This window comes from Nerophis lumbriciformis, linkage group LG10 (assembly GCF_033978685.3).
Source record: "Nerophis lumbriciformis linkage group LG10, RoL_Nlum_v2.1, whole genome shotgun sequence".
Taxonomy (NCBI): domain Eukaryota; kingdom Metazoa; phylum Chordata; class Actinopteri; order Syngnathiformes; family Syngnathidae; genus Nerophis; species Nerophis lumbriciformis.
Genome location: NC_084557.2, coordinates 34,524,106 through 34,550,735, shown reverse-complemented (window position 1 = coordinate 34,550,735; position 26,630 = coordinate 34,524,106). Strand labels below are relative to the sequence as shown.

Sequence of the window (26,630 nt, the reverse complement as noted above, 5' to 3'; positions counted from 1 at the left end):
AAATACATCAAAAATGTAAGAACAGAGCTAAAGGCATCATGTTATGAGAATAAGTGGAATGTTAATACTAATAATGAATAAAAACACAAAGATGTTTCTTTAATAATATGAATAATGTTTATGTAGCCTCTCTATTAGATTGGCTACCTTAAATACAGTAGTTGATACAATACTATCCATCCATCTATTTTCTACCGCTTATTCCCTTTGGGGTTGCGGGGGTGCTGGAGCCTATCTCAGCTACAATCGGGCGGAAGGCGGGGTACACCCTGGACAAGTCACCATCTCATCGCAGTGATACAATACTACTAGCTTGAAAAAATAACATTTTTATATTCCTATTTTTTTTTGAGTAACCAAAGGGTTTCAAATAGTTACTGTCTGACTACAACCATAATGAGTAGTGACTGTGATGTAGAGCAATTCCAACGTTGTGTTTATGGTAAACGACTGTGGTCCTTCAGACAGAAAGTGAATCGTTCAACCCACTGACATGATGAAATAATTAGTTTTATGATGATGAAAATGGTACAAAGTAAAGGTGCTGCTCTGAATCCTCTCAAAATCTCATCATCTTCTCTCTTCAAAGCTTTCTGTTTCTTTTACCTTTTTATCTCTCTACAAACCCCACCCATTGGTTAATTGTCTTACTCATTTCATGAAAGACTGACTGTTTTATTGTCTTGGCACGTCACAGAAACCTGGATGTTACAGTGGCTGCTGAAGTGTCCATATTGATAAGGCTTTGTGGCTGTGTGTGTATGAGTAAGGCAGTGTGGTTTATATCGTCGCAGAGCTGGCTTATATTGATAACAAGCCCATGCCGCCTTGTCTTTTTTTGGAAAGCAATGGGTCACCAGGCAATGACAGAGACATAGTGTGCTTGATACACACACAGACACACACAGTGTGTACCGTTGATGAGGATAGTATCATACAGTGCAATGAGAGTAGCATGCAGTCATATTGATAAGGACTGCAGATTATTGCACAGTGACCAGGAGGGGTATTTAACTAGGATTGGGTTTGTCATAGGCCTCATGATATCCCATTTTACTTTATTTTATACCGATGTACACACTGTGTTTTACTAAGCTGACTTCTTGACAGACAATGTTTAAATTCGTGGTAATTGTGAATAAGTACATTTGATCAGCAATGTAGCTCAGCATGAGCATATCAAGGGAAACCCATTATATGTGTATTTACAATGGACTTTCTCCTGCCAAAGCAACTATTAACTACGAACAGGAAGATATGGCTCCATAAAGACCATGAAAGCAATGTGATAAAATTTGTTGAGCCTTAATAACTAGCAAACTAATGCTGGTGTCAGGCTTGTTTATAAGCCGATATCTTTGTTGGCCCACTGAGGTCAAATCCTTGCACAGTTTCACAATAAGGGTCAATGGAGCTGGTCAGGCTGATAAGACTTCCATGTGGTGAGGCAGGCTGGACACTGATGGAGTGCTGAGATAAGGAGGGTCACAGTGGACAAACACGACCCACAGGAAGATAGGAGACTAGCTGGTCAGACACTGGACTTTAGACCCAGCAGCAAGCAGGTTGGACCGTCTGAGGAGTTGTGCTTGGGTCGGCGCTTGACCTGAAACGAATATCTGATGCAGGCATACTGTAACTTATTATGATTTTACTGTGAATTATATATATATGGGGCGGCATGGCGTAGTGTGTAGAGCAACCGTTCCAGAAACCTGAGGGTTGCAGGTTCGCTCCCCGCCTCTTACCATCCAAAAATCGCTGCCGTTGTGTCCTTGGGCGGGACACTTCACCCTTTGCCCCCAGTGCCACTCACACCGGTGAATTGAATGATGAATGATAGGTGGTGGTCGGAGGGGCCGTTGGCGCAAATTGCAGCCACGCTTCCGTTAATCTACCCCAGGGCAGCTGTGGCTATGAAAGTAGCTTACCACCACCAGGTGTGAATGATGGGTTCTACATGTAAAGCGACTTTGGGTACTTAGAAAAGCGCTATATAAATACCAGTTATTATTATTATTATTATTATTATTATTATATATATATATATATATATTTTTTTTTTTTTTTTTACAGCTTTGTATTATAAAGCCAGAACCCGACTGCCTCAACAACTTCTGAGGAAGTTTAGCTAACCTGAGTAGTTTTACTAAAATGATGTTCACACATTGCTGGTGGAGATAGCAGTTCATGGTGGCTCTGCAATTCATCGTGCTCTGCCAAAACCATGTTAACACCAAACAAAAAACCTTAGAACTGAGGGGACCTGACAAAAAAATTAATCATGTTACATTATCGTTGCGCGGCCTCGGCGGTTTAAAATTGGTTGTGTTCAAAACACCTTTTGACTTGCAAAGAACAACAACGTCTGTATTTGCACCGCAAGAAGCATGTTGATTCTGTAACACTGCCGTAACCCGCCAGTCATATTTTACGCCTGGACTTTTACGATATGAACACAGTAACTACACAAAGATGACGGAGTTAAACACGGAGTCATCACAGGCTCATCAAGGGTGGGGGACTCCAGCGTCCTCTCAGGAAAAACGTGTTGAGAAAGGTAGAACGTAGTACAAACAACTACAGTACTTTTTTGAAGTACCGGTAATGTAATAAAAATTACAGCATTTACCTTGAAGAGTGAACTTTTACGATGTCTCCTTTGAGCTGCTTTTTGGTCAAAGACACAATCCCCAGCTTCTTCATATTTTCATGGATACATGTTCCCTTGTTGGATATTGTTTTAACCTTCATGGTTAGTGTTATTTACTACTTGTACCTTAGTTTGGTGCGGACTAGCAATGCTACGCTCCAACTACGTCACCATTTAGCTGCAAGCTTGCTCATGTTTTTTTTTTTTTTATTCAATGAATATCATCTTCTTCTTCTTCTTCTTCTCAGCAGTGTCTTTCACACTCAGTTTCTCTGTTGCAATGGTTGGAAAACAAAGTTCAGTCGATCTCTTACTATAAGCTAATTCTAGCGATGTCCTTACGAGGTTTGACATTCGTTACGCCAACTTGCAGCGAGGATGCTTGTAACTCAAATGTTGCTCACAACTTAAACCATAACAATTATCTCAAAACACTTGTAAGTTGGGGCAATTGTAAGTCGAGGTACAATCGTATTTAGGGTTGTTTTACTGCGTGTAAACATGTAAAAAAAAAATGTTTTGTGCAGCAGTAAGAAAAGTAGGACTGCTTACTGTAAAACCGTATCCGGTATATAAGAGTAAATCTTACGGTCAAACCTTTCGGGTTTCAAAGCACTCGATTCTACAAACCCTGTTTCCATATGAGTTGGGAAATTGTGTTAGATGTAAATATAAACGGAGTACAATGATTTGCAAATCCTTTTCAACCCATGTTCAATTGAATGCACTACAAAGACAAGATATTTGATGTTCAAACTCATAAACTTTATTTAATTTTTTTTGCAAATAATAATTAACTTAGACTTTCATGGCTGCAACACGTGCCAAAGTAGTTGGGAAAGGTCATGTTCACCACTGTGTTACATGGCCTTTCCTTTTAACAACACTCAGTAAACGTTTGGGAACTGAGGAGACACATTTTTTAAGCTTCTCAGGTGGAATTATTTCCCATTCTTGCTTGATGTACAGCTTAAGTTGTTCAACAGTCCGGGGGTCTCCGTTGTGGTGTTTTAGGCTTCATATTGCGCCACACATTTTCAATGGGAGACAGGTCTGGACTACAGGCAGGTCAGTCTAGTACCCGCACTCTTTTACTATGAAGCCACGTTGATGTAACACATGGCTTGGCATTGTCTTGCTGAAATAAGCAGGGGCGTCCATGGTAACGTTGCTTGGATGGCAACATATGTTGCTCCAAAACCTGTATGTACCTTTCAGCATTAATGGCGCCTTCACAGATGTGTAAGTTACCCATGTCTTGGGCACTAATACACCCCCATACCATCACAGATGCTGGCTTTTCAACTTTGCGCCTATAACAATCCAGATGGTTCTTTTCCTCTTTGGTCTGGAGGACACGACGTCCACAGTTTCCAAAAACAATTTGAAATGTGGACTCGTCAGACCACAGAACACTTTTCCACTTTGTATCAGTCCATCTTAGATGAGTTCAGACCCAGCGAAGCTGACGGCGTTTCTGGGTGTTGTTGATAAACGGTTTTCGCCTTGCATAGGAGAGTTTTAACTTGCATTTACAGATGTAGCGACAAACTGTATTTACTGACAGTGGGTTTCTGAAGTGTCCCTGAGCCCATGTGGTGATATCCTTTACACACTGATGTCGCTTGTTGATGCAGTACAGCCTGAGGGATCGAAGGTCACGGGCTTAGCTGCTTACGTGCAGTGATTTCTCCAGATTCTCTGAACCCTTTGATGATATTACGGACCTTAGATGGTGAAATCCCTAAGTTCCTTTTTCTTAAACTGTTCAACAATTTGCTCACGCCTTTGTTGACATAGTGGTGACCCTCGCCCCATCCTTGTTTGTGAATGACTGAGCATTTCATGGAATCTACTTTTATAGCCAATCATGGCACCCACCTGTTCCCAATTTGCCTATTCACCTGTGGGATGTTCCAAATAAGTGTTTGATGAGCATTCCTCAACTTTATCAGTATTTATTGCCATATTTCCCAACTTCTTTGTCACGTGTTGCTGGCATCAAATTCTAAAGTTAATGATTATTTGCAAAAAAAAAATGTTTATCAGTTTGAACACCAAATATGTTGTCTTTGTAGCATATTCAACTGAATATGGGTTGAAAATTATTTGTAAATCATTGTATTCCGTTTATATTTACATCTAACACAATTTCCCAACTCATACGGAAACGGGGTTTGTACTTTTAAATGTAAATTGTATTGTCAGTGTACAGTTCTTAGAAGCAATTTAAGATTAAATCAAATATATCGGGAAAAAAAAAATAACGTTTATATTTGCATCTAACACAATTTCCCAACTCATAAGGAAACGGGGTTTGTACTTCTAAATGTAAATTGTATTGTCAGTGTACAGTTCTTAGAAGCAATTTAAGATTAAATCAAATATATCGGAAAAAAAAATAACTTCAGTATAAACACGCCTTCTAACTATAGTGTAATGTAATTCACCATATTTGTTGCATTACAACATGACTTCTTCTTCAACCAAGCTTCTGTGCCCCCTCTCATACCTGCACCAACACCTCTAGCTCCACCCCCCACCAACTGTGGGAAAGACATTTTATCAGCGTCTGTCCGTTGTTCTCTGGTGGGGATAGATACAGAGAAGATAGATGAGTGTTTTGACATGGAGAGTGTTAGACAAACACTCTTATCAGGCTCACCACTTTAGACCGACCCCCTGAAACTGTGTCCTGAACCATGGATGACAAAAGGGGGGAATAGTATAGGGGGAGGAAGATGAGACAATTTTTGTATTTGTTTTTTATCACTAAAAGGTGCATATCCATAACGAGAGGTTTCCTCCTTAACTACAATATGCTCACCCTGCAGCAATCACCAGTGTTGCTCATGCTTGTTCACAAGTAAGCACATGTGCTAAGACCTCTCCTGACTGCACAGCAACACTTTTCTTGCAGCCCAAGCTCTCTTTTGTTTTTTTGGCTCCCCAGCAATCTATCTCCCGCTGGACTGTAGCAGGCTCAAACCACAGCTGTCACTGCCATCCTTCTACAGTTATCACATAGAGGAACTACACAAAAAGAATCCGCTGAACTGAGCCATGACTGGAAGTGCTCAAATGATATCATACGCCCTCTGCTGTTGAGCTACTGACTGCTTAGCCTGTGGTCTTTAGGTTTCTGTCTAAAGGGTTCGGGTCAAGTTCAAGTCAAATGCAGACTTTGTTTCCCCTCAAACTCCATTTAAATGAGCAACACTCTGACTTGGAAATGATTAATTTTAAATCATTATTTGTTGATTTATTTAAAAAATGCAAAAAACATGGAATATGACAAAACCTCTACTTCAGGGGTGCTCACACTTTTTCTGCAGGCAAGCTACTTTTCAATTGATCAAGTCGTGGGGATCTACCTCATTCATATATATAATTTATATTTACTTATTTATGAAATATATGTTTTTGTTAACAAGTTAAAGGTGTTTAATGATAATGCAAGCATGTTTAACACATATAGTTAATATTGTTAATAAGTTAAAGGTGTTTAAAGATAATGCAAGCATGTTTAACACATATAGTTAATATTGTTAACAAGTTAAAGGTGTTTAATGATAATGCAAGCATGTTTAACACATATAGTTAATATTGTTAATCAATTAAAGGTGTAAAATGATATTACAATAATGTTTAATACATATAGTTAATATTGTTAATAAATTAAAGGTGTTTAATAATAATACAAGTATGTTTAATACATATAGTTAATATTTTTAACAAGTTAAAGGTGTTTAAATATAATGCAAGCATGTTTAACACATATAGTTAATATTGTTAACAAGTTAAAGGTGTTTAAAGATAATGCAAGCATGTTTAACACATATAGTTAATATTGTTAACAAGTTAAAGGTGTTTAAAGATAATACAAGCATGTTTAACACATATAGTTAATATTGTTAATAAGTTAAAGGTGTTTAAAGATAATACAAGCATGTTTAACACATATAGATTCCTTTCGTTCATGAAGACAAGAATATAAGTTGGTGTATTACCTGATTCTGATGACTTGCATTGATTGGAATCAGACAGTGGTGCAGATAACGTCCGCATTTTCGAATGGAGGAGAAAAAAAGTCCTCCTTTCTGTCCAATATCACATGAAAGTGGTTGGTTTTGGCATCTTATTTGTCCAGCTTCCGTACTCCTTTGTATACACTTTACAAGAAATACATTGTCGGCAAACTCCGTAGCTTGCTAGCTTGTGCATGCCAGCTTTCTGAGACTCTTATTTTGTTAGCGCAACTGTGCAACTGTTCAGTCGGTCTTTGGAGTTTTGACGACAGGTATGTCGCCAGAGTCTGTTGAAATAAAGTGTTTCTCGCCTTCCTGTCGGTAATTTTAATGAGCTGGCAGCAGCCAGCGTCATCTCAGAAGACCCTCGGGTGCCGTGAATGTCAATCAAGTGACGAAAGTGACGTCATAGTGAAGATTTATGATCGCTAATTTTTAGGACTATTTTTTTAAATGCCTGGCTGGTGATCGACTGACACACCCTCCACGATCGACCGGTAGCTCGCGATCGACGTAATGAGCACCCCTGCTCTACTTACTTTTGTATGTCAATATACAAACTGGTGCTTGAAAGAAAATACATGTAAGAATGATATGTTAATGCTTCCATGGCAAAATACAATGGCAATATATAAATGGGACACAATGATTGGACGGACTGCGATAAGGAAATCTGTACCACTGAACTTTATAAGCTCATGATCAATAAGCATACAGCACATACTGTAGTGACAAAGATCTTCACAGTGCATTACCTATTATAAACACTAGCAACAGAACGGGTGGCTGACTGAGTTGAATGATGCCTAACTATTAATCAATCAATCAATCAATCAATCGAAGTTTATTTATATAGCCCTAAATCACGAGTGTCTCAAAGGGCTGCACAAGCCACAACATCCTCGGCTCAGATCCCACATCAGGGCAAGAAAAAACTCAACCCAATGGGATTACAATGAGAAACTTTGGAGGGGACCCACAGATGTGGGGACCCCCCCCCTGGGCGACCGGTGCAATGGATTAATGGAATTTGTGTATGACGATTTATATACAGACCATGGCCATCTATGTCAAGATATTAAAAAGTCTTAAACACAACTTTCGGTTTATAAGGCCTTAAAAGCCTTAAATTGTCCATAATGTTTGGAATGTTCAAACGGGAGGCATAAAATGTAATATGGGACTGAGCCAGTGAAACTTCTCTATCCGTATTTGTGTTTTTTTTTTATCCGCAATTGCATTAGTTGCAGATGAACTATCCGAGGATCCATTAACTGCCCAATCAGGTGCGAATGCAAAAACATTAAACGGAATAGTTCCTGCACTTAAACAACGATAATACAAAATTATTTACAACAGGACCTTTTGGGGGCAGCAACTATTCAAGATCTAGAAAGCCATTGGTGAAAGTATGGCGGTTTTACCCCGGATTTCCACTGGACGTCTAACGGCTGCTGAACTGCAACGCCACGGAACGTCTCCACCACTCGCCGTCCACCACATTGTTGCGGATCCGCTGTTCAGCGAAATAGGACAAACTTTTACAAGATCTCACAAATCCGCACGATAAGGGGAGTTGTAGTAGTGGCAACTGCAGGCCCAAAACACAATAACTGGTTTATCTAAGCAGTTTGCATGTCTTAGAATTGATTAATGCAACCTTTTTGCTCCCCAAATTCATACAAGTTAAACATATTACATTAAAAAGTTTTAAGTAGCCATATTTGTCTTTTTTTGCTGAGATAAGGTCTTGATTTTTCCATTTGGAGGTTTTTAAAAAGCTGTGAATTTGATCTTGAAAAATGTGCAGATACCCTGCTGTATATAGCCTTTTCAGTGTGGGTAGCAACTACTACAGTTACATAGAGATTCATGATATCATACATGAAAATATGCTGTTAGTATATACATTTCTAAAATGTTGTCTACCTGGCTGATACTACATATCAAACAGTGGACACCACATCTAATGTATATTTTTTTCTAATTCTTTAACAGATGAGCTGGAGTTCGGGGGAGAAGGCAGTGGTAGCAGAGTCGTGACTCGCCGGGACCTTCATATAGACACAAAGTGGGGGCCCTTTCCTGGGATCCTCCAATTAGAAGGCAGCACAGATGATACAGAGTCAGAGGTGAGGACAAGGACAACACATTTTTTTTATTACTAACAAAGTTACTCTGAATGTATTCTGGTAATATTTGTTGACTGTCAATTAATGCAATTTAGCAACATAGACCAGTTGATGCCCAGCCAAGTGACCTTATTTCTTATAGTTTTATGTCGAATTAGATTGAAATCCAGGTTGTTTTACCACATAAGGGTTTTTAGGTTCCACTGTACTTCCATTTAATTGATAATATTGAACTCTGTTTTATAAATGATGGATTGATTCAAAAAAATGCTGTAAATTAAGGTTTTGAAATCTTGGTTTTGCTGCACATTTGTAGACCAACACCCAAGTTATAAACAGATTGATGACCTGAAGTGTTTTAATTATAAAAGGTCAAAGGTTAGGGCAAACACAGACCTTATCGCATTAGTGTGACTGTCGTTGGAAATAAAAACACCTGATTGTGTGTGTGTGTGTGTGTGTGTGTGTGTGTGTGTGTGTGTGTGTGTGTGTGTGTGTGTGTGTGTGTGTGTGTGTGTGTGTGTGTGTGTGTGAGTGTGAGTGTGAGTGTGTGTGTGTGTGTGTGTGGGACCGGATGGAGCCCCATCAGAGGTTGTTATTTTATCATGTGTGAGTCAATCTAATCATAAGATGCTGATGCTGGGGAAGGCTTCGTGGTTCAGAGTGCTGGCTGTGACACACACTGACACACACATGCACAAAGAAATATCACTTTAAACAGGTTTGACCAGTCCATTTTTTGATTGAGACTACATGTAGATGACAAGCGGTCCTTTACCTCTCCCTTCCTTTCCTCCCTTCCATCGCCAGACATCCGCCTGTCTTTTATCTCCACATGGCGCCATCCTCCTGGACAGCAAACCCCAGTGATTGATTTCTGTTTGATAGTCTCTCATTTCTAAGATTGTGAATATAATCAGTCAGCATGCAGAAAAAGTGTGTGTCTAAGCAAGCAACCACTTGATCACACGCTCATTCATGCTCACGCCCTCCTACTGTCCGTACTGTCCTGTTCGTCCTGAAGTTTGTCGCTACTCTTTTAAAGGCTTTGCATTCAAACAGAAAGCATTTAATTCTCACATGTGCTCTCCTCTACTTTATTTTATGCCCACCGTCTATCGTCTCCTTCCCTGCTATCTATGGACCGAAGGAGTGAGGAGTCGGCCGCTTGGTATCTATTGGAGATAGTGGTCTTAATCTCACATTCCTCCTGTTTCTCCCCGTCACACTATATCCTCCCCTTTTCTGGCCATCCTTCCATCCCACCATGGGTCAAAAGGAGTCAGGCTATCCTCCAAACTTACTTGGAAAAGAGTTGTGCTTATGCAATCACACTTGTTCAATTAGTTACAGTGGAACTTCCTAAAATGATCTCAAGCCAGTGTCACTGCCTTAATAGATCCAAATTAGGATGACTAGTTTAAATGTATGACATTTTGCCAACATTTTTTAATGTTTTTTTAGGGCTGTCAAAAGTTAAAGGCCTACTGAAACCCACTACAACCGACCACGCAGTCTGATAGTTTATATATCAATGATGAAATCTTAACATTGCAACACATGCCAATATGGCCGGGTTAGCTTATTAAAGTGCAATTTTAAATTTTGCGCGAAATATCCTGCTGAAAACGTCTCGGTATGATGACGTCAGCGCGTGACGTCACGGATTGTTGAGGACATTTTGGGACAGCATGGTGGCAAGTCGTCTGTTTTCATTGCAATATTCCACAGTATTCTGGACATCTGTGTTGGTGAATCTTTTGCAATTTGTTCAATGAACAATGGAGACAGCAAAGAAGAAAGCTGTAGGTGGGAAGCGGTCTATTGCGGCCGACTTCAGCAACACAAACACGGCCGGTGTTTCATTGTTTACATTCCCGAAAGATGACAGTCAAGCTTTACCATTGGCCTGTGGAGAACTGGGACAACAGAGACTCTTACCAGGAGGACTTTGAGTTGGATACGCAGACGCGGTACCGTGAGTACGCATGCAGCTGCGGCTTCCAAACATTTGATCGCTTGCCCGTACGTGCGTGCCGCTATGTGCATGTCACGTACGTAACTTTGGGGACTTTGGGGAAATATATGTGCTGTATGAACTTTGGGGAGGTGAACGGTACTTTGAGCTGTGGGATTGAGTGTGTTGTGCAGGTGTTTGAGTTGTATCGGCGGGTTATATGGACGGGAGGGGGGAGGTGTTTGTTATGCGGGATTAATTTGTGGCATATTAAATATAAGCCTGGTTGTGTTGTGGCTAATAGAGTATATATATATCTTGTGTTTATTTACTGTTTTAGTCATTCCCAGCTGAATATCAGGTCCCACCCGCCTCTCACAGCATCTTCCCTATCTGAATCGCTCCCACTGCCCTCTAGTCCTTCACTCTCACTTTCCTCATCCACAAATCTTTCATCCTCGCTCAAATTAATGGGGAAATTGTCGCTTTCTCAGTCCGAATCGCTCTCGCTGCTGGTGGCCATGATTGTAAACAATGTGCAGATGTGAGGAGCTCCACAACCTGTGACGTCACGCTACTCGTCTGCTACTTCCGGTACAGGCAAGGCTTTTTTATCAGCGACCAAAAGTTGTGAACTTTATCGTCGATGTTCTCTACTATGGCAATCTCACGAAATGATCAAGTATGACACATAGAATGGACCTGCTATCCCTGTTTAAATAAGAAAATCGCATTTCAGTAGGCCTTTAAGTCATGTGATTATTCACAAAAAATCATTGCATTAATCATGAATACACAGATTATTCACGCAATTTATTTTGACTATTCATGCTCCATTGCCTTAACCAAGGATGGTTACCAAATTGTGTAGTCTTTTTTTAAGCTAATTTAAATCATAAAAGCAAGTATGAACCTTTACATTAATTGAAATTAATCCTAATTTAAAAGTCTGATTAATATGATTAAAAATATATATACCATTTGATAGCAACATTTTTTTTGTTTTCTAAACAAAACTGTATACTCCCAAATTTGTTTTAAGAATATGTAAGATTCTTTCTTGTCGCTCAATATTCATACTTTGCTTGTATCTTTGAAATTGTTTTTCTGTGTCCTCTCATTTTATATTGTGAATTATTGTTACTTTTCTCACTTCTGTTACATACATACTCACCCCCCTCTCACCGCCCACCCACATCCCATCTCAGGAAGAGATTGGCACAACCCAGACAGTGATGGCCCTTCCGGCATTGCCCTTCCTCTCGCAACTTATCCCTCAATAAATTTACCATAGACTGTATTTGGGGCAGAGAGATAACCGGTAATATCAGTTAGGTAGGATGCCTACTTAGCAACAACACCCAAACAGGGATTTTGTGTGTACAGAAATATATTAAAAGTTCAAGTGAAGATGCTGCACACAGGTACATATACATGTTTTTTCTATCTAAAAAATATTACAATGTATGGACTTGTGGATGTGGATATGTGCAGCTACATTATCATGGAGGTACTGCAGCTCTGTCAATGCAGAGAAACAGATCTCCTTTATTAGATTAGCAATGTGTTAACTGGCCTGTGTCATATGGAAATACTTCCATTTGCATCTTTTAAAAAAGAGTTGTAAAACCATTTATCTATTTAAACATTTTCCAGCTGATATGGCCGTCGAAGTTTACAACAGCGTTGTGACAATGTTTACTGATGGACTGATCACATGGCTGCTGATTCCTCTCGTTTTTGGTTGAATGAACAACCAGGTCCTCCACAGCTAACCTCCCATGGCAACCCCACAGTGAGCTCATCAGGGCTGCTCATCTGATTGGATCACATAGAACAAATCTGATATTAGATCGCCTCTTGTTTGATTGGATCCTGCTTTAATTAACTGATAGTACAAATGCATGTCATTGGACCAAAGTTGGAGGTTTGTTTTGAAATTGTATGTGAGTGATCTCAAAGTGACGGGGAGTAACTGATGATGCAAGTTTCTACACAGTATCTATGTCATCTTTGTGTTTTCCCAGTGGACAGATGCCCAAAACAAAATCCCAGCACACTACTCACTGTAGAAACCCCGCATTTACAACATCGTTCCTATTGTTCTGCCTCCTTCAGTGCTTCCCAGAGGCTCACACCACCCCAATCCTGTCTTTCTTGGAAAGGCAGCCTGAAGGCACGATCCTAGAAGAAGCAGAGTAGTGGAGTTCAAAGCGTTATCACACACGAACGTCTTTTCATCATGTTTTAGAAACAAGCGTTTGCACTAATCCCCAAATAATCTCTCCAGGAGAACTTGGGCGATAAGGCGCGCCACCCACGGCTTTTCAAACACTTTTGGGGTAGTCTCTTCCCACTCTCTATCTCTTCTTCACTCTACCTCCTTTCCTTTTCTCATCCCTCCATTTTCCCACCATCACTTCCTCAAAGACAAGTGAAGGTGAACACCTACTTAACCGCCCACAAGCGGTCGTCTTTATTTCTCACTCTTTTTTTTGTCGTTTTCTGAGCCAATTTGTTTACATCCTGATTTCCATCTTTGCGTTTATCGGAATTTATCAGCAGTTATTCCTCTTCAGCCATCTCTCTTCCCCGCCCTTCATATTAGAATGTTAATTAAAATGATGCTTCTTCACAAGAAGACAAATCGATGTTTACGGTGCGACACCTTACTTATGTTATGCCCTCGGGTACAAGTTAGATACGCCACTTTCAGTGCATAGAGCAGGGAAATTCAACTAAAATGTTTTGGTGGCCACATTTCCAGAAAGCTAAGGATTAGTTTCACAGTATATAGTGCTTTTTCTAGTGACACAGTACATGACACTGAGAAGTTGAACCTATAATTCATTCAGTCCACATTCACACTTTGAATGTGGACTGTAAGCTACATTTGTAGCCACAGCTGCCTTATGGTAGACTTGACAGAAGCGTGACTGCCAATTTGCGCCTACTGTTTCTCTGACCACCACCAAACAATAATTCACATTCATACACCAGTGTGGACTGGACTGGAGGCAAGGTGGGTGAAGGTTCTTGCACAAGAACACAAGGGCATTGACTAGGGGCCAAAGAGATGTATTGTTATTTTCAATGGGTATTTACAAACCCTAAAGAACGTATGGCTGAAGTTGGATTCGTCCCAGAAACACTCCAGTTTCTGGACGGCCACTCCACCCCATTTTCCATTATTATCTTACATTTTAGATTGGAATACAAAGTTGATTTCTAAAAACAACTACATATCCTCCTCAGTGATTATTAGCTCCTTCTACTTTCACGTGTCTTAAAACTTCATATCAGTGACGTGCAGTCAGGGGAGGCAGGTGAGGCGGGGCCTCACGTGCCATCATGGAAAGAAAAAAAATGTAAAAAGAAAAAAAAAAATTAAATTGTTATATGTATCCAGTGATTATACTATAAAGTTATTTTCCATTTAACTTCACCAGTTTTAGATTATTTTTATTCAAAATCGCTGAATTTTCACATTTGCCATTCAAATACTGAGAAGAGACTTGCAGTGAGTCAGCAGCCAATTGAGCCTCGCCATGGATTGCGCAATGACTCTGCTCACTGCTGGTCTGCTGTGCAGTGAGACCGTATTGCTATATGAATTATATTATACATTTCCATAGTTTAGTTAGCTGAGGTATATAATGTACAGTGTATTTTGTCAACAACTGTATGTGTGTAAAGTATTTCTTGTGCTGAGCAATCATAAAACGGCTGCGAAGACGCAATGGAGGAGGCTCGCAGTAATCCCGCCTCCTGGTGGTAGAGGGCGCTAGTGATCCCAGAGAAAATTCTTGCGACTACGCGGCTGCAGAATAAGTGACAACAAGTAGCAACAGTTAGCAGCGATCGTTTATTTTTTCCTCCCGCCTGGACGTTTAACATGGAGGATTACATATCTAAAATAAAACAGTTTTCTAAACTGGACTTTCAATCGAAGCAGGAGGTAATAATTAAATGAATATCTCCATCGAGACAGAGAGACTTTTAAAACTGAAGAAAGATAAGGAAGACTTCTTTAAACAAGTTATCGATGCTTTTGTTCAGAAGGAGCGACGCATGGACTTCATTTATAAGTAAAGGTAAGACCATAATAAAGTTTTTTTATTAAATGTGCTTTTTTGTGTGCTATAGTTTGTATGTGTAAAGTTAAAGTTAATTTAAAGTACCAACGATTGTCACACACACTAGGTGTGGTGAAATGTGTCCTCTGCATTTGACCCATCCCCTTGATCACCCCCTTGGAGGTGAGGGGAGCAGTGCCCGGGAATCATTTTTGGTGATTTAACCCCCAATTCCAACACTTGATGCTGAGTGCCAAGCAGGGAAGAATGCTGGTATGAGCTTTTAAACATAACCCGTTAACTGCTGCCAATCAAATGGTGAATAAGATACTCTTTAGGGTTCATATGTTTGTAAATCTGACTGTGATGAAGTCAGTGCCTCACCAGCCATGAACCTCACCGCACGCCACTGCTTCATGTGGACATTAGCTGATGTTCAGGCGACAGAAGCGACTATAACCCTGATAGGAAACAAGGCAACGATCAGAAAACAGGAGAGAATCTGAAGAAGGTAAAATCACTGCTACTGATAGCAGGCAGCCAGGTACATGAAGGAGAACTCACCATAGAGGAAGGAAGGAATGGTCCAATACAACAAAACATTTAAAGGTGCCATATGTAATAAAGTGTCCAGAAATGGTACTGCAATCACGGTCAAAATTATGTAGTCCCCTCCTTCTCTCCCTGACTGAGGTTGCCAGATACGCAGCCAAATACAGCTCGATCGACTAGGCTACTCCAAGGAACTTCAAACTTCCACTGCGTCTTACTAGGGGTTGAGGTGCTGGGACTATAATAGCTGAATAGACAAGCGTTTTGTCAATAACTAATCTCCAACCAACACATTTTACACAGAAATTAGGTTATTTTCAGGAACTACAACCAACGCAAACAATGATTGTACTGGTGAAAATAAGTAGAGCACGCTTAGCAGCCAAATGTACGCCCAAAACTAAAGAGGAGCCTTTTTACCAAGGTACGCCTATAGGCTACACGAATGAGGAATTATTTTATCATGTGATTTGGCTGTCTCCATACATTTCACATTGCCATGATGACAGCCGTGCTAATATTGGAACCCATTTCCTCAGCGTGTCAGCATATTGAGAACAAAATAGGCACTGACACTAGGAGGGATGATGTTTGATAAGAAATTATCGAGTTCGAGCCCATTATCGAATCCTATTATCGAACAGATTCCATATCGATTCTCTTATCGAATCCAGACAGGTTGTTGTATATGGAAAAAACCCAATATTTGGTTTAACAAAAGCTCACTTTTATTTTATAAGAAAAAAATAAATAAAATAAATACTGACTGTTACCCCCCTAAAAAGAAATATATATATATATATATTGACTGTTGTTACCCAAAGTATATTAAGTGGGATTTTTCAGAAAAAACAAATATATACAGTAACACAAAAACAACCTGTCTCTGTGATCACTATAGGTGTATAAATAATAATATATTGTTAAATAAAATCAGTCCCTTGGGCACAAAACTGAAAATAATACAGCTCTCCAAAAAGTGCACTTCTGCTGCTATTGGAACATACTAACTACACACACTATGACACTAAGAACACCACAGTCATCAATCAACAGTTATTCCCCCCTTACATGAGAGTGAAGCCTGGCAATAATTTCATATTGCCTGTTCTGCCCTCACTATACATGTTGAGGTTATACAGCTTGGCAGATAGCTAACAAACAATCCAAAGCAGATGAATCCATTTAGGCTCTTTATTGTTGTTGATCTTGCTTTGTCTTTTCCTATCTTTACTTTTGTCTTGCACTAGACTGTTATTTTTTTTTTTTTAACTGAAATACACACAATGACAAATGTATAAGCTATGTGATTCAATTAACATACTGAAATGTAATACACAATATGTAAATATTAGCTTCACACAAATATACAGTACTATCTGTTAAGGTGTTTGAGCTTAATGGAGTTCTTTATGCGTGCACATGAACGACACTTTCATTGAGTCCGATCATCAACGTCCTCTCACCGAGGATACTTTATTCTTCTTTTGAAATCGGCATCACGAAGTGCTGTAATCAGGTTTTCTGCTCTGATGATGTAGTCCGTAGTTGACTCTCTGTCTGCGTTCCGTAGTTTTGTCAAGGACGTGTACAGGTTGATTATTCGTGGCTTGCTTTTTCCTGAGTAATGGTCCCTCAGTATTTTCAGTGCTTTCCTGCCATCGTATGCAGCATCATGTCTTATTAAAGACAAGCTTTTATCATCGATCAACCTGATGAGCTCTGCATAGCAGTCTGGATTCTTTATTCTGTCCGCTGCTGCTTGCTCTTCTCCTACTGGTTCATTTAGAACAGTGTCTTTCAACTTTAAAATATGTAAGTGTCCCAAAAATCTTGCTTCCCAAAGGTCATACTTGCTTTCGGATCCATCAAAGTACAGTTGCGGGGATACTGCTCCAGTAGTACGAGCCGCCATATTTGTTTAAGCTCCGCACTTTAGCACTATGCTATGCTAATTAGCTCAAACTTTACCGCGGTTACTTCTTCTTCGAGGGTACACGCTACTTTATTGGCTAAAGTCACTTTTATGCTCCGTGTAATACTTCACGTTTGCAATACCTTTATCCTTGGTCAAGCAGTTCTCCTCTGTTAGCTCAAGTCCACACCTGCAAACTTTCTTGGCTTCTCTGTCCGTGCGTCGACTCAACGCTACCTCGCCTTGTTTGCTTGAGTTGGCTGGAATCTCTGGGGTTCCTGGGCACCATAACCTGTTTTGAGGGCATAAACCCACTTTGCTTTTAAAGCTCGCTTACCTGGTGGTAAGTCAGTCAACTGGAATGTGTCATTTTCCACTAGTGAGTTCATCTCCTCATCCATGGCGTTTTTCCAGTGCATTGACTTGGATGATAACACAGCTTCCTGATAAGTTTCTGGAATGTCACAAACTGCTCGATAACAGAAATCAACGCATGTTTGTAATCCGTCCAATGAATCATCAGTCTCAAAATCTTGTAAATAAACTGGCTTTTGTTTTATCCTGAATGGATTCTTTCTGATTTCTGTTTCGGCATTTGCCGCTGACTGTTCCACATCTTCCTGCTCATTTAAATCCTCAGTTCTGTTTTCAGGTTGAACTCTGTCCTCATCCTTCTGGTCACTGTCACAGACTGCATTGTCTCTGTTGCCAATGTCATGTCCTGCGTTTGGCTCCAAAGTTTGTGTCTCTCTCTCTACACTTGTTTTGGTTGCGAATCTCACCAATCTGATCTTTTGGACCTTTTCCATTTCTGGATAATATACAAGGAAGGCTGGGCTGTTTTTATCATATCCTATGAAAATGCCCTGCTCACTTTTGGAGTCTAGTTTTCCTTTTTCTTGTTTGTAACTAAAACATGTAGACCCAAACTTTTGCATTTGTGACACAGATGGATCTAATAAATATAAGGCGAGATTTGTTGCCAAAGGATACGACCAGAAAGTAGGAACTGATTACGAAGAGACGTTTTCACCGACAGCTGACATGTTAAGTGTAAGAATTCTCATGCAGAAGGCGGCACAGGAGGACCTAATCTTACATCAGATGGACGTGAAGACCGCGTATCTGCACGCACCCATAGACTGTGAAATCTATTTAGAACAACCACAAGGATACGAGAAAAACTCTAACACTGGTGAAAAACTGGTATGTAAACTGAACAAATCATTGTATGGACTCAAACAGTCGGGCAGAAACTGGAATACAGTGTTACACACCCATTTATGTGAAAATGACTTTGTGCAAAATGAAGCAGATCATTGTGTGTACACAAGAGAAAAATATGGTCAAAAGGTAATACTTATTATTTGGGTAGATGACCTTATTTTAGCTGCTTCAAGTGAAAAATCAATGCAGGATGTAAAAAGAATGTTAACTCAGAGATTCAAAATGAAGGATTTGGGAATCCTAAAACATTTCTTAGGAATAGACTTTAAACAGACACAAATGGACTAGTCAAAATGTCACAAGAGAGATATGTGAAAAAGGTTTTACAAAGGTTTGATATGGAAAATTGTAAACCAAGAGAAACTCCTTGTGAACCAAAACTTGATTACGCAGATAATGCTGAAAAGTTGAAACAACCAAGACAGTACAGAGAAGCAGTGGGAAGTTTAATTTACTTATCCACATGCACTCGACCTGACATAAGCTTTGTTGTGAGTAAACTATCTCAACACTTTAATGAACCTACTATGGAACATTGGAATACAGTGAAACATGTATTCAGATACCTAAAAGGTACATCAGAGCAAGGACTTAACTTCAAGAAGAATGTAACTGAAAGACTCGGTCTGACAGTTTACTGTGATGCAAGTTGGGCATCAAATGAAACAGACAGACGTAGCACATCAGGCTATTGTGCAACTTTGTGTGAAGGCAGTTCATTCATTTCATGGAAGACAAGAAAACAACCAACAGTAGCTCTTTCTACCTGTGAAGCAGAGTACATTTCGTTAGCTTCAGCTATACAGGAGTGTCTTTACATTGAACAGCTACTAAAAGGACTTGATAACTATCAATATGTTAAAACAAAAGTGTACGAAGATAACCAAGGTATGATTGCACTCACTAAAAATCCTGTTAACAGACAAAGATGCAAACACATTGATGTGAAATACCATTTCATAAGAGACATTGTTGCTACTGGTAGGGTATTACTGGAATATTGCCCTACAGAACAAATGGTTGCTGATATCCTGACAAAACCAGCTACTAAACAGAAGTTGAAATGTTTTTCACAGAATATGTTTGGCATTTTGGGATAAAGACTAGAAGGAGGGATCTTAACAAAACAGGATGATGGAAGATGTTCTTGAAATATTGTTTACAAATTGGTTTAACACAGTGAGCTAATAGTGAGTGGGGGTGTTAAGATTGTATATATCTGCGCTCTTACTCTGTGTAGCTTTGTTGTAGAGGTTGGATGTTGTAGTGCATGTTCTCCACTTGGGGCGCTCTGGTGCTGTGTAGTGTTTAACACCGCAGCAGTTGTGTGTTCAACAGCTCAGAGCCTGTACATTGGAGTTCAACCCGGTGGACGAGAGGGTAGCTTCCCTTCGCCTTCGGGTGGGGGAACGGGTCCTGACTGTGGTTTGCGCTTACGCGCCAAACCGCAGCTCAGAGTACCCACCCTTTTTGGATTCACTCGAGGGAGTACTTGAGAGTGCTCCCCCGGGTGATTCCCTCGTTCTACTGGGGGACTTCAATGCTCATGTTGGCAGCGACAGTGAAACCTGGAGAGGCGTGATTGGGAAGAATGGCTGCCCGGATCTGAACCCGAGCGGTGTTTTGTTATTGGACTTTTGTGCCCGTCACAGATTGTCCATAACGAACACCATGTTCAAACATAAGGGTGTCCATATGTGCACTTGGCACCAGGACACCCTAGGCCGCAGTTCCATGATCGACTTTGTAGTTGTGTCATCGGATTTGCGGCCTCATGTTTTGGACACTCGGGTGAAGAGAGGGGCGGAGCTTTCTACCGATCACCACCTGGTGGTGAGTTGGCTGCGATGGTGGGGGAGGATGCCGGACAGACCTGGCAGGCCCAAACGCATTGTGAGGGTTTGCTGGGAACGTCTGGCAGAGTCTCCTGTCAGAGAGAGTTTCAATTCCCACCTCCGGAAGAACTTTGAACATGTCACGAGGGAGGTGCTGGACATTGAGTCCGAATGGACGATGTTCCGCGCCTCTATTGTCGAGGCGGCTGATTGGAGCTGTGGCCGCAAGGTAGTTGGTGCTTGTCGTGGCGGTAATCCTAGAACCCGTTGGTGGACACCGGCGGTGAGGGATGCCGTCAATCTGAAGGAGTCCTATCGGGGTCTTTTGGCTCATAGGACTCCCGAGGCAGCGGACAGGTACCGACAGGCCAAGCGGTGTGCGGCTTCAGCGGTCGCAGAGGCAAAAACTCGGACATGGGAGGAGTTCGGTGAGGCCATGGAAAACGACTTCCGGATGGCTTCGAAGCAATTCTGGACCACCATCCGCCGCCTCAGGAAGGGGAAGCAGTGCACTATCAACACCGTGTATGGCGAGGATGGTGTTCTGCTGACCTCGACTGCGGATGTTGTGGATCGGTGGAGAGAATACTTCGAAGACCTCCTCAATCCCACCAACACGTCTTCCTATGAGGAAGCAGTGCCTGGGGAGTCTGTGGTGGGCTCTCCTATTTCTGGGGCTGAGGTTGCTGAGGTAGTTAAAAAGCTCCTCGGTGGCAAGGCTCCGGGGGTAGATGAGATCCGCCCGGAGTTCCTTAAGGCTCTGGATGCTGTGGGGCTGTCTTGGTTGACAAGACTCTGCAGCATCGCGTGGACATCGGGGGCGGTACCACTGGATTGGCAGACCGGGGTGGTGGTTCCTCTCTTTAAGAAGGGGAACCGGAGGGTGTGTTCTAACTATCGTGGGATCACACTCCTCAGCCTTCCCGGTAAGGTCTATTCAGGTGTACTGGAGAGGAGGCTACGCCGGATAGTCGAACCTCGGATTCAGGAGGAACAGTGTGGTTTTCGTCCTGGTCGTGGAACTGTGGACCAGCTCTATACTCTCGGCAGGGTCCTTGAGGGTGCATGGGAGTTTGCCCAACCAGTCTACATGTGTTTTGTGGACTTGGAGAAGGCATTCGACCGTGTCCCTCGGGAAGTCCTGTGGGGAGTGCTCAGAGAGTATGGGGTATCGGACTGTCTGATTGTGGCAGTCCGCTCCCTGTATGATCAGTGCCAGAGCTTGGTCCGCATTGCCGGTAGTAAGTCGGACACGTTTCCAGTGAGGGTTGGACTCCGCCAAGGCTGCCTTTTGTCACCGATTCTGTTCATAACATTTATAGACAGAATTTCTAGGCGCAGTCAAGGCGTTGAGGGGATCTGGTTTGGTGGCTGCAGGATTAGGTCTCTGCTTTTTGCAGATGATGTGGTCCTGATGGCTTCATCTGGCCAGGATCTTCAGCTCTCACTGGATCGGTTCGCAGCTGAGTGTGAAGCGACTGGGATGAGAATCAGCACCTCCAAGTCCGAGTCCATGGTTCTCGCCCGGAAAAGGGTGGAGTGCCATCTCCGGGTTGGGGAGGAGATCTTGCCCCAAGTGGAGGAGTTCAAGTACCTCGGAGTCTTGTTCACGAGTGAGGGAAGAGTGAATCGTGAGATCGACAGGCGGATCGGTGCGGCGTCTTCAGTAATGCGGACGCTGTATCGGTCCGTTGTGGTGAAAAAGGAGCTGAGCCGGAAGGCAAAGCTCTCAATTTACCGGTCGATCTACGTTCCCATCCTCACCTATTGTCATGAGCTTTGGGTTATGACCGAAAGGACAAGATCACGGGTACAAGCGGCCGAAATGAGTTTCCTCCGCCGGGTAGCGGGGCTCTCCCTTAGAGATAGGGTGAGAAGCTCTGCCATCCGGGAGGAGCTCAAAGTAAAGCCGCTGCTCCTCCACATCGAGAGGAGCCAGATGAGGTGGTTCGGGCATCTGGTCAGGATGCCACCCGAACGCCTCCCTAGGGAGGTGTTTAGGGCACGTCCGACCGGTAGGAGGCCGCGGGGAAGACCCAGGACACGTTGGGAAGACTATGTCTCCCGGCTGGCCTGGGAACGCCTCGGGGTCCCCCGGGAGGAGCTGGATGAAGTGGCTGGGGAGAGGGAAGTCTGGGCTTCCCTGCTTAGACTGCTGCCCCCGCGACCCGACCTCGGATAAGCGGAAGAAGATGGATGGATGGATGGATGGATGGACATTTGGAACTCTCTGTTTGTAAACTCAGTGCCGTTGTCTGAACGTATACACTTCACATCTCCATAGGGTGCTACATCTGCTAAGAACTTTTCTGTTGCAGCAACTGCATCACTTTTTGACTTAAGGAAATATACTAATACAGCACCTGAATAGTCATCTGTGAAACATTGTGCGTATTTGTGTCCTTCTATGCTCTCAGTTTTCATTGGCCCTGCTAGGTCTGTATGGATTAACTCCAGGGGTTTATTTGCTTTAGCATCTAGCTCCCTATTTCTCGTTTGGGTAAACTTGCCTTTTGTACATATTTCACACATCTGATCTGTCTTAACAACATTTCCCTTAATTACCATACCTTTGACCACAGTTTGGAGTTTGATTACATCATCATAGTTGCAGTGCCCTAGAATCTCGTGCCATGTTTGTACGTCATGACAAACTTTACACTGATCTTCATTTGCATCAACAGTTGGTAGATAATATAGCTTCTCATTTTCGTTTATGTTAAATCTGTTACCATCTTTAGAGATCATGTGGCTCTCTCCTTTCTTGAAAGTTATGGTTGCCCCTCCGTCGGCTGCTCTCGCCACTGAAAAGATGTTGTGGGGATATGAGGGCATGTTCAGAGCATTTCGTAGTTGTGCCCTGTGCTGTCGTCCATCGCTGTCCACTAGATGTATCGTTGCTGTTCCTCTTCCTTGGGCCATTCCACTGCATCTTGTCCCATCAGCTAGTTCCACTGAATGAGTCTCTGGTTGAAAAGTGTTGTCAAAGCTTGTAAAGTTATTTACATCATTTACAATGTGGGATGTCGCTCCTGCATCCACCATAATGCCTTTCATCTTTATTTTGGGTGCTGACTCACTTTCTTCTTGTGCTGCTTTGAAGAGGTAATCATTGGATTGTTCATCAGTAACCTTTCTGACATTGTCTCGTTTATCTTTCTTTTTACATATGGTTTCTTGGAGTGTGTTGCTCTTACAAAAGTTGCACCACACTTTTCGGATACACATTCTTGCTCTGTGTCCTTTTAATCCACATTTGAAACATGTCAGATCTCCATCTTCACTTCTACTTTTAGTGCTGCTGGTGTACTTCTTCTGGATATTTCTATCTTGTTTTGTGAACGTTTTCATCACATTGTCTGTTGGCTCAGCAGTACTAATTTTCTCTGACTCTTCGTAAATTCGTAATCTTCTTTTGAAATCTGTAAATGTCACATTGTCTTCATTTTGCGTTACATGTACAGCTAATGGCTTGTAAGAGTCAGGTAGGCCTCCAAGAATCATGGCTATGATCAGACTATCACTGAGAGTCTCACCGAGGATATTTTCTTCTTCTTCTTCTGTTGAACACACAACTGCTGCGGTGTTAAACACTACACAGCACCAGAGCGCCCCAAGTGGAGAACATGCACTACAACATCCAACCTCTACAACAAAGCTACACAGAGTAAGAGCGCAGATATATACAATCTTAACACTATCATCAAACAAATACTTCTGAGTGTTGAAACTATTTCGATGGTGGAAATATATGACTGGCAGCCATTTTAAGTCCTCAAAACATCCATTGAAACAGTGCACAAAAATCGTTTTTCAATAAACATCTTAGTATCAAACTTAACCACTTTCCACCTTAATATTGAGTTACATAAACAAGTTAAACAGTTTACTTACAGACTTATCTTTTCCAAGGCTTGTAAGAGCTAACACAACTTGTCTACTTCTCAATTGTCTCAACCCAGAAGTGCCCAAACTAATGAAGCGTAGTATTTTCATATCGCCACAAGGTGTCAGTAAGAGTCTACAATCAAATGGGCATAACATTGCAGGTCCCACAGGGCATTTCCTGTACGTGGGAAGGGATTCGTTCCCAAGGATTCGAATAAAGAACCAACTCTTTTTCTTTACTAAGTGGCCTCGATAACGGTAACCGGTTCTCAAAAAGGGATTTGAGTCCATGAAAGCGGTTCTTTTCTTATCAAACAACCGGGAGAACCGATATTGAACATCATCCCTAGACACTACCCATATCCACATAAGTTTTATTTGTCGAAGATATATTTTGCCCTGTCAGTTAGAATACACATCAACATACAGGCTAACGGGCATATATTACCTCCGTTAGCCTATATGTGGGTGTGTCATTGACCGGGCTAGCATGCTAAGCATTCGTTGCACGAACATACTAGCTTTGTTAGACAAGATCATAGACTGTATTGGACAATATAGTTTACATATAAAGTGTCCATTTCCATTTATTACAAGTAATAAGAAAACGTAAATGCCTGACTTACCTATCAAGGAGGAAATTAGCAAGTTTGGCGTCAAATGAAAAAATCTTCTACGCTTTGAATCGTCTTCATCTTTCAAAAGCATCCCCGATACAAATCCTCGTTTTGTTCCTGGCTTTGTCATGAATAAGTTAAAAATAATAACAACGCCTTTTAGATTAACTAAGGTCTGACATGTTTAGTAACTTTACCAGTGGCAGTAGCTCGACGAAGAGGGCGGTGGGTAACTGGCAACATTCATGTGACACACTCACAGAATTTCTTATTGGTCAAACGGTGGAGGGCGGGACATCTAAATGAAAACAATGACAAGATTTCGGGGCTGTAAATATAATTTTGAAATGAGCATATCCCGGCTAAACTACTGTTATCAGTTATAGAAGTATTCGAAAAGAACATGATTTAAAGTTAAAGTTAAAGTACCAATGATTGTCACACACACTAGGTGTGGTGTAATTTGTCCTCGGCATTTGACCCATCCCCTTGATCACCCCCTGGAAGGTGAGGGGAGCAGTGGGCAGCAGCGGTGCCGCGCCCGGGAATCATTTTTGGTGATTTAACCCCTAATTCCAACCCTTGATGCTGAGTGCCAAGCAGGGAGGCAATGGGTCCCATTTTTTATAGTCTTTGGTATGACTCGGCCGGGGTTTGAACCCACAACCTACCGATCTCAGGGCTGACACTCTAACCACTAGGCCACTGAGTAGGTTAATAGGTTAGTAGATTTATTAATGCCTTTTGACATATCAGGGCCGTTTAATGATGACTTGACATTAAATTATTACATATGACTCCTTTAAGGCTGTGCTTACACTGGACACCAAATCTTTTTTTTCCATCAAAAGACACAGATCAGATATTTTTTTGCCAGTCTCAACGCTCCAAGTGCTTCAAATCTGATATTTTTGCATCAGATTTTGGCCACATCAAAAGATACCGTAGTCTGAATTTGTTTGGAATCTAATCTTTTCAAATGTGAATGCAGTCTAAATGTCAATGCGACATGTTTTCTACTTTTACGTCATCTTTTGTCACGCTACATCGTTCATGTGCACAAAACGATCACTTTCCTTTTTGCAATCTGCCTACTTCCTCTACACAACAGCCACGTCACAAACCCACTAACACGCTGATCTGTGGCGTCCATGTTTACTTGTGCACTAGCAGGGCTGTACAGAGGGGAGCCCCGCTCCTCGTTCAAACACTCAGTCTTCCAACACGGAAGAAACAAGGTCTTAGTTGGAGGAACTGGTCAGTAAAAGACGGTTTTTTTTCACCACCTTAAAACTTGACACAAACTGCACTGCGCCTGTAACTACGAGGGTCGGCGGGAATATTGAACAAAAAATCAATGACTGAAGTGACAAACTTGCCATCCAAACAATACCGTGTTTGTTGACAAGAACATACAGGCATGGAAGCACATTCAATCTATTTAGTAAGCAGTGATAACATAAACCAGTGAAGGACTGCACATGCAAGTGATGCCGAGGCCACATTAGGACCACATTGGGTGCTCTGTGTGTTTATATTGAAGTCTGAGAAAGATCACATCTTACTTGTAAACTAAACAGTCAGCTGCAAAAATATCAGATTAAAAAAAAATCTGATTTGGTCCACTTTGGCCTGCAGTGTAAACGTAGTCGAAGACAAATAAAATGTGAGAGAAGGAATTCTGGGAGAAATGTAGAAAGGGAGGTTAGTGCAGTGACTGACTGGTATCTGCATCTTTCTGTCATCTCCT

At 41.6% G+C, this 26,630-nt stretch overlaps 1 protein-coding gene across 2 annotated transcripts in view; it reads left to right on the top strand.

Moving 5' to 3' along the window:
* The window catches only part of zfpm1 (zinc finger protein, FOG family member 1), a 247,512-nt gene that overhangs the window by 194,247 nt on the left and 26,635 nt on the right, over positions 1 to 26,630 (top strand). For both annotated transcript variants that reach the window (XM_061969767.2, XM_061969768.2), the window contains one exon: positions 8,680 to 8,813. In XM_061969767.2, coding sequence (XP_061825751.2) covers positions 8,680 to 8,813 — 134 coding nt within the window. The remainder of the gene's footprint in view (positions 1 to 8,679; positions 8,814 to 26,630) is intronic.